Genomic DNA, 12882 nt, shown 5'->3' with positions numbered 1-12882 from the left:
TCCCGTCGTAAAGAATATTTTTCAAATATATTTTTCAAATATAAAAGTGATTTTTTATTGTACATCCAAACTAATAGTGACTATTTAAATATTAACATATGAAAGTTATAAACAACTAATTTCATTATTATATGATAATAAAAGAATAACCATTTTCAAATTTTAAAATGAAAGATGTGATTGGAGTCTACCACTCTTACCTCACTTTGCATATTGGATTGAGCCTCTTCTAGACTCCATAGTGATAATCAATAACTAGAAGGAATTTCAAAGTAACTCGTATGAAGAAGAACACGTCCATCTATTTGCAGTGTAACAATAATGTTTTATATCATTTAATCTTAAAACAAAATAGATAAAAAGGTAATGAAAATAGTTGTTTAATAGTAAATACTTATACTAAAATTATGGGTAATTAGAATTGATGAAAATGTAATTTTTAGAAGGATTAAAATTTTTTAATTAGTAGTCATGAATATAGAGAAGATGAAGCGAATAATAGAAGGTTAAATATGAAGATTAATGGAATTAATGTGAAATGATAGTTTTAATATAATATTCCATATAATATATGTTTGTTAATTGTTATATATACTCTTAGGGCATGCATGTATTAGAAAATCCATATAAGTTTGTAATTATTCCATAATCCGACTAAAGTTTTGACTTCTTATTTATATAAGGTTTTGTACTTTCAGTTTTGAATTTGGATTGAATTCATTAAAAAGTCATATGATCATATTAAAACCTTACTTTCATATATGATATGGATGCGTAAGCGTAACCTTACATTTATTTTGAAATATCCTTCAATGTACTAGGACCTAGCCACCTAGGTATATATGATCTTTCCTTTTCCCTTCATATATCCTGCTTTGATATTTCTTTTTTTTTTTCTGACTTATGTAATAAGAGGGTATAAAGTCAGTTTATCTTATGTTTGGTCTACTGGCCTTTGTACGTATACAAGGTATAAATAACATCTATTCTCATTAGACAAAGTTTATTTTTATGTTTTTATCCGCAATTCAGAGACAAAACTAATATTCCCTCGAATCAAGTCAATATTCTTGGGATTTATTCTAAAACCAAATCATCTAGTTGGCTTTAACAAAGTCTAGTTATCTAAGATGCTTGTCATGTATATATAATTATATTTTTTTCTTTAATCCAATGGTTGACGAAATTCCAAAACCTTTAGGTCAAAGTCCTTTCACACCCTCTTGTGATTCCTATTGCGACGTAGAGAGAATGAAAACTTCAAAATTCATTAAGATGCATAAGTCTTTAAATACACAAAGGAAAATAATCAACTTGCTAGTAAAAAGGAAAAGCTAACGTAAACAAAAAATAACTAAAAGCAAAAGACTTGGTAGACTTGGTGACTTGATCAACCCACGTGACAACTCACTTCCACCTTATTAGCAAAACTCCAAACTGATCCAACCGTCACATGCACACCATGCAACTCACAAACTTAGTCCTTCAAACCCTCCCTAAAACTTGACATATTAACCATGTCATGTTTGATGTCATAAGAAATTACACCCATCAGATTCCTTAACTTGATAAAGCACTCACGATGAACAGGTTTAGTTAGAATATCAGCAATTTGATCGCGAGTTCCACAATACTTCAACACTATACTTCCATCATTCACCAATTCTCGAAGGAAATGAAAGCGAACACCAATATGCTTGCATCTACCATGAAACACCAGATTCATGGATAACTTTATCGCGGAGGTATTGTCACAGTTAATTATAGATGCATTACTCATCTCAACACCAAGATCTTTTAATACCCCTTGAGCCCAAACGACTTGACATGCACACGCCGCCGCTGCAACATATTCCGCTTCGGTCGATGATAATGCCACGACACTTTGTTTCTTGGAGGCCCAACTCACAGCAGCATCATCCCACAATAAGACATATCCCGAAGTACTTTTCCGGTCATCATAATCTCCGGCAAAGTCGTTGTCGGTATAGACCCTCAATTCACCTTTTCCTCCTCTTTTGTACCACAACCCGTAATTCAAAGTTCCCTTTAAATACCGTAACACCTTCTTTGCAGCAGCATGGTGATTTGCAGTGGGACACGACATGAACCAGCTTATGAGACTAACCAAAAACTGAATATCGGGCCTTGTGTTCGTGAGATACATTAAACAACCCACCATTTGTTTAAAAGTAGTGTCTTCCACCTGCTCTCCTTCATATTTCTTTAGCTTACTTCCTGGAACCATTGGGTTTAACACGGCATTACAATCAAGCATGTCAAATCGAGAAAATCTCCATGGTATACTTTCGTTGTGACAAGTGAATACCAGCTCGCGTTTGCACCACTTCAATTCCAAGAAAGTATCTCATCTTTCCCAGATCCGTCATCTCGAATTCACTCTTCATAGACTCTTTAAATTTCTTTAACAACCCCTCATCATTACCCGTGAAAATCAATTCGTCAACATAAATGTTTACAAGGAGCCTCTTACCATTCTAACCTTCTTTAGTAAATAAGGTGTGCTCAAACTTGCTTTTCTTGAACCCTTCATTTAAGAAATAACTTTCGATACGACTGAACCAAGCTCGGGGAGCTTGCTTCAGCCCATAAAGGGCTTTATTGAGTTTATACACCTTTTGTTCATTATGCTTAACCACATATCCTTGTGGCTGCTGAACGTATACTGCCTCTTGCAACACACCATGCAAAAACGCAGATTTCACGTCCAATTGGTGAACATCCCAACCACGTTGAGCTGCGATGGCTATCATCATCCTTATGGTATCCATTCGGGCGACCGGTGCGTAAACTTCGGAATAATCAACCCCATATTGCTGCCCGTATCCTCGAGCGACAAGCCGCGCTTTATACTTCTCCACCTCTCCTTTTTCATTCAATTTCGTTTTGGACAACCACTTTACCCCTATACATTTCACTTCTGTTGGCAGTTCCACCAAGCTCCGCGTTCCATTTTTCTCTATGGACTCCATTTCCACGTCCATAGCCTTCCTCCACTTTTCATCTTTTACCGCGTCTTCAAAACGAATCGGATCTTGATCTTGCACAACAGAATTTAACTCATCTTCAGCATCGATTTGCAAGTCATCTCCAGTAACATAGTCTTGTAAATAAGTAGGAGCTTTTCTCACACGACCCTCCCTAGTTCTTGCAGTACTAGGGCCCGGGTCAGCAACCCGGTTATCATTACTAACGGCTTCATCTTCTGTTACATTGCCTTCATCATCATTCATTTGTGTTTCATCTCCTTCCTCTTCATTATAGTTTCCCCATGTTAACGGTTCATCCTCCTTTTCTTTACCTTTAACCGAACACCAATCCCATGATTTGTCTTCTTCAAAAACTACATCTCTACTAATAATTACCTTCATGGTTTGTGGATCAATCAACCGATATGCTTTGGATTCCTCGCTTACACCGGTCAACACACAAACTTGACTTCGATCATCGAGCTTCTTCCTTTTCTATTTTGGAACATGAACATGAGATAAAGAGCCCCAAACCCTGAAATGATCAACTGTTGGTTTTGATCCACTCCATGCTTCTTCGGGTGTCATTGTAGAGTGAGCCTTACACGGGATCCTATTCAACACATAAAAACACCGAACAGCCGCCTCTGCCCAGAACACTTTAGGCATGTTCTTTGAGGCAAGAAGAGAAAGAATCATTCCATTTACGGTTTGATTCTTGCGCTCGGCTACACCATTTTGTTGCGGTGTGAACCAGGTTGTTAACTGCCTCTTAATACCGTTTTGTTTACAAAATTCAACAAACTCATTCGACAAGTACTCTCCTCCCCTATCGGATAGTAAACAATTAATCATTTTCCCACTTTCATTTTCAACCTTGTTCTTAAACTCTTTAAATTTCTCAAGGGTTTGAGACTTTTCAGATAAGATATAAACCCATCCCTTTCTACTATAATCGTCAATGAAACTTAAGAAATATCGCTTACCCGTGTTGGATTGGGGGGAGATCGGCCCACAAATGTCGGAGTGGATTAATTGGAGAACATCGTCTGCTCGCCATTTTGCCTTCTTTGGGATAGCTTCACGGGTCTGTTTTCCTATTAAACATGGTTCACACACGGTTTCACTGACTTCTAGAATTGGCAGGTCACGAACCATGTCTTTCTTCATCATTTCTTCTAAATAAGTCTTGCTTATGTGTCCCAACCGTTCATGCCACAACCTTTCTTCACTTTCGTCTCTAGTGTAGTTACACCCCTCCGTACGAGGTGTATCGACAACATTAGAATCTTCATTTAAAGGGTACAGCCGATTACTACTCATAATGCTTTGAAATAGCATACCTCTCTCTGGGTGATAGACCTTGCACAAGTTTGACTGGAACATAAAAGACAACCCATTTAATTGAAGTTGTCCTATGCTCAGCAAGCAATTCTTCAAATCAGGTATGTAGTACACATCTGTGACTGCAAATTTTGTTCCATTCAACCTAAGCTTCACATTCCCTTTGCCCTTAACATTCATTCTTGTGTTGTTACCCAGTTTCACAGTAGTGTTAAAAGACTGATCGAAGGTAACGAACTTATCTTTAATACCGCACATGTGGTTCGAGCACCCTGAGTCAAGGAACCAAAGGAAATTCTTGGCGTCATCTCCGTCTCGGGCCATAAAAACGTGCTCTTCCACACTAGCCATTAGCATGACTTCTTCATTCTCATCAAACCTGGCGAAATTTGCTTCCTTCGATTGATCACACTCATAAGCAAAGTGACCCAACCGGTGGCACTTATAACATTCGATAGTCTCCTTGTTAAACGAGGAACGACCTCGTCCACGACCTCTTCCTCTCGGACTCCCGCGACCTCTTCCACGGCCACGACCACCCAATCCTTCTTCCATTTTCAAGGCTTGTTCGTCTTCTTTCTCTCCTCTTTTAAACTTCTGTTTGTGAACAACCAAAGAACTTTGAAGTTGATCAACTATCATAGCTTCAATATCATTTGATTCTTCGATTGAAACTACGACATATACGTATTTCTCAGTAAGAGTTCTGAGAATCTTCTCCACAATCTTCCCATCGGGCATGACTTCCCCATTACTTCTCATCTGGTTCGCAACGGTCAAGACCCTACCGAAGTATTCCAGTATCGTTTCACTGTTTTTCATCTCCAATATCTCGAAGTCACGTCTCAACTACTGAAGCATAGATTTCTTGACACGATCGTTTCCAGCGAACCTCATTTTCATCGATTCCCACACGGCCTTCGAGGTCGATCTATCCAAGATCTGCTTAAAGGTAACCCTGTCAATAGCTTGGTACAGGTAATGTTTCACCTGCAGGTCCTTCGCCCTCAAATCTTCTACTCTCTTTCGTTGTGCCTCTGATTGAGCGATTCCAACAGCCGGCTCAATGATTCCCAGATCAATGAGACCCCACAGCTGCTTTGCACGTAGCAAATTTTCCATCATTTCGCTCCAATGCTCATAATGGCCTTCGAATATGGGAACTTTCAGTTTCTCGGTGCTCATCTTGATTGAAATGAAAGTGATAGAGAAGTGATAATTTGCTATGATACCACTTATTGTAAGGTAATCAGAGAGAACGAAAAACTTCAAAATTCATTAAGATGCATAAGTCTTTAAATACACAAAGGAAAATAACCAACTTGCTAGTAAAAAGGAAAAGCTAACGTAAACAAAAAATAACTAAAAGCAAAAGACTTGGTAGACTTGGTGACTTGATCAACCCACGTGACAACTCACTTCCACCTTATTAGCAAAACTCCAAACTGATCCAACAGTCACATGCACACCATGCAACTCACAAACTTAGTACTTCAATTCCTCCAGCAAAGTTAGTTTCAAAGTAATATGGTTGGTTCTTTGCAAATTTTCTTGGGGCTCTCAAAACCCATTTGTGACATAAAGACCTAGATTCGATAGAGGGTAAAATGGTCCTTTTATTAGATTCAGAAGAATAAAATTCTAACACTCAGACACTCACCCTACAATTGCTTCTTAAAAATAAAATTATACAAAATTATGTATGAATTGGCAATTTTAAAAATGTGTACAAGATGATTTATGTATGCAAAATTAAAGGAATAAAAATCATTAAACTTATTATGATAAACATGTTTGTGTTTATATAATTGTGTATAACTTTATGAAAACTTTATTATTTTCACAATTTTAAACTCTTGTATGTATAAATAAAAGAGTTTTTAACACGTTTCTAAAAACATATAGAAAATAGTGTTGAGTATATTATATTTGTTACAGTTATATGATAGCTTTTTATGGATTTTTTCTAGTCGTTTCTTTGGAATCAGTCGTTTCTTTGGAATCAATCGTTTCTGACGTATTTCCTACGCAATTCACCGTCACAACCCAATCAGTTTTCTAGTAGTATATTTCTTCTATGGTTTTTAGTTTTTACTAAATGTATTTCCTCTCTCCGTAACTAGATCTGTTACATTATTTTCTTCTATTTTTCGGTAAATGCAAGGGTTATTTAACATGTGATAGTGATGACATTTACCCTCCTAATAATGATGTCATTGTCATTGTCATTCCAATTCTATATAGCCAAATGAATGATTTGTGGAAAATCATATATGAAAGTGGGCATATCATGAATACAAAAAAGAAAACAAACCATTATATTCTTCAACGCATATTTAAGACCACCCTTCTCCAAAGCCAAGACACACAAACTAACCAACCCTTAATTAATTAACAATGGCTGCAATACATCATACCAATCAAACAACACATCCTCCCAATTTATGCTCTCTTTCTACTTACTTCCAGACTCTTTCGAAAACCCCGGAAAGGCTAAGGAAGAGGGTTCTAGCCACATGGACACCAGACCAAGAGCTAAACCAAATGAGGCTAAGGTCTGGTGCTGACATGAAGAGAAAACTCACATGGTATGACCTTATTGCCCTTGGTATTGGTGGTATGCTTGGTGTTGGCGTTTTCGTCACAACCGGACCTGTTGCTAAAGATAAATCCGGTCCTGCGGTTATTGTGTCATATGTTATTGCTGGAATATCAGCCCTTTTCTCTTCCTTGTGTTATACTGAGTTCTCCATCCAAGTTCCAGTTGCTGGTGGTGCCTTTAGTTATCTAAGAGTCACTTTTGGTATGAAATGGGAATATCAAATGCAGCTATATAATAATATTTATAACAGATTAATTAAACATTTCCACCTTTTAAAAGAATTAACTTTGTGTACAAATAATTTGTCTAAACCTCTAAACATACATTTCCAACATATATACGATATATTTCTTTCGTTTTACATTAGTAAGAATCGATTGTTTCAGGAGAATTTGTGGGATATTTTGCTGGTGCAAATATACTAATGGAGTATGTGTTGTCGAATGCGGCGGTTGCAAGAAGTTTCACAGAATATTTATGTACTGCTTTTGGGCAGGAAGACCCAAATGCGTGGCGAGTGGAAGTAGATGGCTTGTTGAAAGGTTACAACATGCTGGATTTCCCAGCCGTTGCTCTCATTGTTCTGCTCACTCTTTGCCTATGTCGGAGGTTTGATTCTATTACACCATTTTTGTTCACTGTGCGGTTTGAACCCTCGCCATTTAGGAGGGACTACACCTTAACAAGCGCCTTGATATAGATAACATTTATTCGCACTCTTCAGAATCCCTAATTTATTTAATAATTTCTATTATAAGACTTCGTATTGTGTATGAACCGGTTTTATGCAGTTTGGTACTTATAATTTAGAAATATAAACCTTGATTGTTAAGAAATGGTTTAGAAAGAATAAAATTTATGATGTTCTTATATATACTTAGTGGTTATATATATATTATACTATGCAGACTATGAATTTGGAGGGTTTTGTAAATATTTTTGACGGTTTAAAAGAACATATATAATATGATCAAACCATTAGAGGAAAATACAATAAAAATGAAAAAGGTATCTCATTTCGCTCTCATCGCTAATATTTAATTCATTTGTGTTGTTGTATAATCAAATACAATATGAATATTTCTCAAGGCATAGACCTAGTGGATCTTGTGTTATTGGGTAGTGAAACTGACACAAACATACTCATATAAATATTTTTTTTCCATTTTGATATAACAAATTCATTAAATGGATTATTTTTTTGGAATTTCAGCACCAAGGAGAGCTCCATGCTAAACATTATAATGACAATATTTCATGTGGTGTTCTTTGGATTCGTTATAGTCTCTGGTATATGCTATGGGAACACAGAAAACTTAATCCAGCCAGAAGGGTTAGCTCCTAATGGTGTCAAAGGGGTCATAGATGGAGCGGCCATCGTTTATTTTAGCTACATAGGCTACGATTCGGTCTCCACAATGGCTGAGGAGATCACAAACCCATCAAAGAGCCTTCCACTGGGCATAGTTGGTTCAGTTCTTATTGTTTCTGTTATCTATTGCCTTATGGCTTTGTCTTTGTGCATGATGGCTCCCTATAACATGGTAACTAGTTCATGCTTTTATTCTTAAAAAGTATATATAATAAATAGACTCAATACTGAAAGAACAACAAAGAATGATTAGTTTAAGTTATTATAGTTGGATTTTGTGTCTTATAAATAGGAATTCTTCAAATGGTTATTCATAGATATCGAGTAGTGCATCATTTTCGGTCGCTTTTCAAAGCATTGGATGGAAATGGGCTAGCAACATTATTGGAGCAGGCGCTAGTTTGGGAATTGTAGCATCTCTTCTTGTAGCAATGCTTGGCCAAGCTAGGTATTTGTGTGTCATTGGTAGAGCCCAACTAGTGCCGTCTTGGTTTGCGAAGGTGCACCCTAAAACGGGTACCCCTCAGAATGCAACAATCTTTTTAGGCAAGTGCCCTTTGCTTTCATTATGTTTATTATTAAGATTATATTCAGAGGCGGAACCAGGAGGTCAAGAGGACCCACTGACTCACGTCACTACAATTTATTAAATTTTTATACATAAAATCTCATATCTTTACTAAAAAGAATTTGTTGGACCCCTGATTAGTCATAATCGGTAGATAAGAGAACCTTTTGATGACCTCCTGGCCAAAAGGTTCTGATTACACCGTTGTTTATTTCATCAAAACACGGTTGATGGAGAATTGTTTTAATGCGTTTCTTTGATGAATATTATTATACAGGTTTTTGTCAAGCGTCCATTGCGCTATTCACAGAACTTAGCATTGTACTAGAGATGATCTCAATTGGTACCCTCATGGTGTTCTACCTTGTGGCCAATGCGTTAATCTACCACCACTACGCCATCAAGACCAACAACCCACCAATTTATACAATTGTTTTCCTCTTGATCCTCTCAAGTGCCTCCATTGGTTTCTCCATATCTTGGAACTTCACCCACCTACAAAAATGGGGATTGCCACTATTTGGAACTTGTGTGATCGCGTCAACTGCGCTTTTCCAGTACTTGATCCCGTTTAGTGGTAGTCGTGACAGGTCAGATCATGAGTGGCTGGTGCCATTCATGCCGTGGCCGGCTGCGCTCTCCATATTTTTGAATATATTTCTAATGGCCACTTTGAAGAAGTTGTCATATGAGAGGTTTGGTTTGTGGACTTGTTTAATAACTTTGGTTTATATGTTGTATGGAGTTCATTCAACATATCAAGCTGAAGAAATGGATATGGAGGCTGATGATATGAGACCAGATTGTCCCAATTCTAATGGGGAACAACCTAAGGTTGATATTCCAGTGCAATAGTGAAAGAAATGAGGTTTTTGCACTTGTTACTTTTTTGTTGTTTAACATTTCGTATAAATTGGACTTTAATAGCTTGTTTCTTGAATTATTAGAGAAGGTTCAAGACAACCTGTCATTTTTTCTCTATTCATGCTTAGGATGGAAGTATTTAACTGAAAAGACTATAATTTGAAGAGTTTACTAGTTTGTCTTATCATCTATTTTTCCAAATATTAATTTTTAAGAAATTTATAATGCTAAAATTTCAGTTTCAAGTGGAGTTGGGCTTTAAATGGTTGTACAACATGCTTTTCAATTAGTTATACAATTTGGACTACTTAATTAATGACTATATAATTTCTTTACTATGTGTTATGCGATGGGATATACGGGGCTTAATTAATTGATTGATATAATTTCTTTACTATCTAAAGAATAAGGTCTAAGCCAATAAAAAAAACTCAACATGACAATTAAAAAGCGTGGGAACAGAGTGAAGGTCGGGAAGAATAAGAGAGAATGTGTATGGTTGAAAACTAACAGTAACATTCCACATATAACTACACACTATTTCTTCCATATCATTATCACATCATTTCTCACTTCATTTATAACCTATTTCTAAAGGAGAAAGGCGTTCCCACCGTGAAGATTTTCCATGTCACCACAAAGCTGCAAAATATTCTCAACTAAGGGAAAACTATTTAGAACATTAACCAGCTTTTTCACTATCTCAACTAAGTCACTGGTTTTTTTTCTTAATTAGGCCAATCAAGTTTCATTTAATATTCTAATAATAAGTTAATTTTTTTGCGTGCTTGGTAGATTATCATGGTGATGTGGACTGATAACATGTTATTTATAATTGGTGAATTGAACTTTTTTAATTAAGATTATTTTAATTTTTTTCAATAACAATTCAAACAAATCCTCAACATCTAAAAGAAATCCAAAAATTTAGATGTGTAAACCCCAATTTTATTCCCAAGTATGGTGAAATGATTAAACTAGTTCGAGTAAACACATACATTGGGTGGTTGCCATAAAACCGAATATGACACTATGGTGGTTCTAGAGATATAAACTTCGAGTTTTGAGGTCGCCGAACTTGGAGAAACATGCAGGCCCCTTTAATTTAGTGGATTAAGGTTGCTTCGGTCAACTTGGGTTGCCGGAAAACGTCTAGAAGGTTGGGATATCAAGCGAGCAAAGGCTGAAGAGAGGATTTCAGGTGCTCTGCTTCATTATTTCAATTGTTAATGACTGGTTTTTGACATTATATAAAGTATAAAGTTTTCTCACTTGTTTTGCTGGTCGAAAACCCCGTTACTTAGTATATAATCTAGGTTTTTCGTCTCGGTTAGGGGAAGTTTTCTATTCAAGTTGATGTTTAAAAAAACAAAAATAAATAAAATAAAATCAATCAGGCACAGTTGTTAGAATTTAGAAGCAATCAACCATCACTAGTTCACACTAAATGAGACATTATGAAAAAAGGTGTTAAACATTTTGAGAAAAGGTTTCACAGTTATATGGTGGGTTAGGTTCAAATAAGTTTAATATTCCTAGAAATGCTAGGAAGAAAAGTATTTTAGTCTACTATTTTAATATTAAAAACTCAGTTCTTTTAATCTCAAAACCAACTTACATTAATCTTAAAACTCACTTACCACTACTACGCAAATAGGTATTTGCCACAGATTTTTGCTATAGAAAAAATTGGTGGCAATTTTTGCTACGAATTTGCTATGGATTAGCTAGGGACATGTTTTGCTACGATTTTGCTATGAATATTACATAGCAAAAAAAAATCCATAGCAAAATCCGTAGCGAACTTGAGAAAATGTATATTAAAAAAATGACCTCATAAAAATGGTAGCAAAATATGTAGCAAACTTGAGAAAATAAGCATTATAAAAATGATTTCATATAATCGGTAGCAAAATTCATAGCAAATTTGAAAAAATATGAATAAAAAAATAATTTCAAGAAATTGGTAGCAAAATCCGTAGCGAATTTAATAAAAGAAATATTAAAAACCATATAAAATAAAGTTTAGTAAATTACGTAGCAGAGTTAGTAGCAAATTTCAGAAATAAAAGAATAAAATAATGTACATAAATTACATTGCAAAATGTGTAGTGAAAAAAAATTAGAAATTTAAAACTAGATTTTAATAATTCATAGCAAAGTTACAATACCTTTGCAACTACGATTTTTGTAAACTGGTTTTGCTTTTGCATTATCTTTAAATTAGATCTTCAAAAATTCGTAGGGTAAGGATCCTAAGAGAAATATTAAAAATTGAGAACTTTGAAAACCATTTTGTACAACACTAAAAAACCTTTAAAACAATATTGGCAATTGGTGTGTATGACGTACCACAACGTTTATATACATTACAAGACAACTACAACATGATCTATTAAAGGTCATGATATTTGTACACAATCTCTAAAGACTCACACACCCTAAATACGATCGTATAGGAGTTATACGATCGTATGTAACCCAAGGTGATAAAAGTACAATAGAAATACACTAAGGGGGTGTTTGGTACAGAGAATGGAATTGTAGAGAAATGGAATTGCAGATAAAAGGAATTGGTCTGGAGAATGAGAATTGACTGTTCTGTTTGGTAGTACAGAGATTTCAGTAGAGAAATATAGCTGAGAATCATTTCTCTTGTTTGGTACATAGAAAATAAACAGAGAATTTATATCAACTTTATCATTAGCACAAGTATTTTTTTCATAACAAATATTTATTAAAAAATAAAAAACATATAAAAAGATGCATAAATTCCAACCAAAATATGCATTGAACAAACCAATTTACATACAAAACATAGTTTTTAAGCAAAAAACATCAACCATAGTTAAAACCAATTCACATACAAAATATACTTCAACCATACACAACTATCCCATTGAACCATCGGTATACAACTCGACCATCTCAATTTTCTCTTCTATTGTCAACGCAAGAAAAAAACGTCCTAGATCCACATCTTTACCAATCAAATGAGCTGCTTTGAACCGTTTTTTCGTAGCGATACCTGGTAAAGCTTTCAACTCATCACTAACCTTTTCATAGATTTCACGAGCCTCCATACCTTCTTTGCTAAGTTGTTCACCCACCATCTCCCCAAATCGAAGCAAAACTTCCTTGA

General features: G+C 35.4%; 1 protein-coding gene and 1 pseudogene across 1 annotated transcript; one reads left to right on the top strand and one right to left on the bottom strand.

Annotated features, from left to right (window-relative positions):
• Positions 1 to 1477: 1477 nt before the first annotated feature.
• Positions 1478 to 2248, bottom strand: LOC143552348 (secreted RxLR effector protein 161 pseudogene; annotated as a pseudogene).
• A 4309-nt stretch (positions 2249 to 6557) lies between these two features.
• LOC143552338 (cationic amino acid transporter 6, chloroplastic-like) lies at positions 6558 to 9737 on the top strand. The gene is made up of 5 exons (XM_077042591.1): positions 6558 to 7137; positions 7323 to 7545; positions 8150 to 8480; positions 8626 to 8854; positions 9154 to 9737. The coding sequence occupies exons 1-5, from the start codon at positions 6732 to 6734 to the stop codon at positions 9729 to 9731; spliced, it is 1767 nt and encodes a 588-aa protein (XP_076898706.1). The 5' UTR covers positions 6558 to 6731; the 3' UTR covers positions 9732 to 9737.
• Positions 9738 to 12882: the final 3145 nt, after the last annotated feature.

Source organism: Bidens hawaiensis, unplaced genomic scaffold (genome assembly GCF_021521415.1).
Source record: "Bidens hawaiensis isolate Kalapana, Puna unplaced genomic scaffold, B.hawaiensis_p1.1 tig00016848_1, whole genome shotgun sequence".
NCBI lineage: Eukaryota > Viridiplantae > Streptophyta > Magnoliopsida > Asterales > Asteraceae > Bidens > Bidens hawaiensis.
Note: the sequence above shows the minus strand (reverse complement) of the source record. Positions and strands in the feature narration are given on the sequence as shown.

Bases quoted from the DNA above. Each gene is read 5' to 3' on its own strand.
- LOC143552338 (XM_077042591.1), top strand. From the start codon at position 6,732: ATGGCTGCAATACATCATACCAATCAAACAACACATCCTCCCAATTTA. The intron at 7,546-8,149 runs GTTTGATTCTAT...TTGGAATTTCAG, and splicing joins ACTCTTTGCCTATGTCGGAG to CACCAAGGAGAGCTCCATGC. The intron at 8,481-8,625 runs GTAACTAGTTCA...GGTTATTCATAG, and splicing joins TGATGGCTCCCTATAACATG to ATATCGAGTAGTGCATCATT.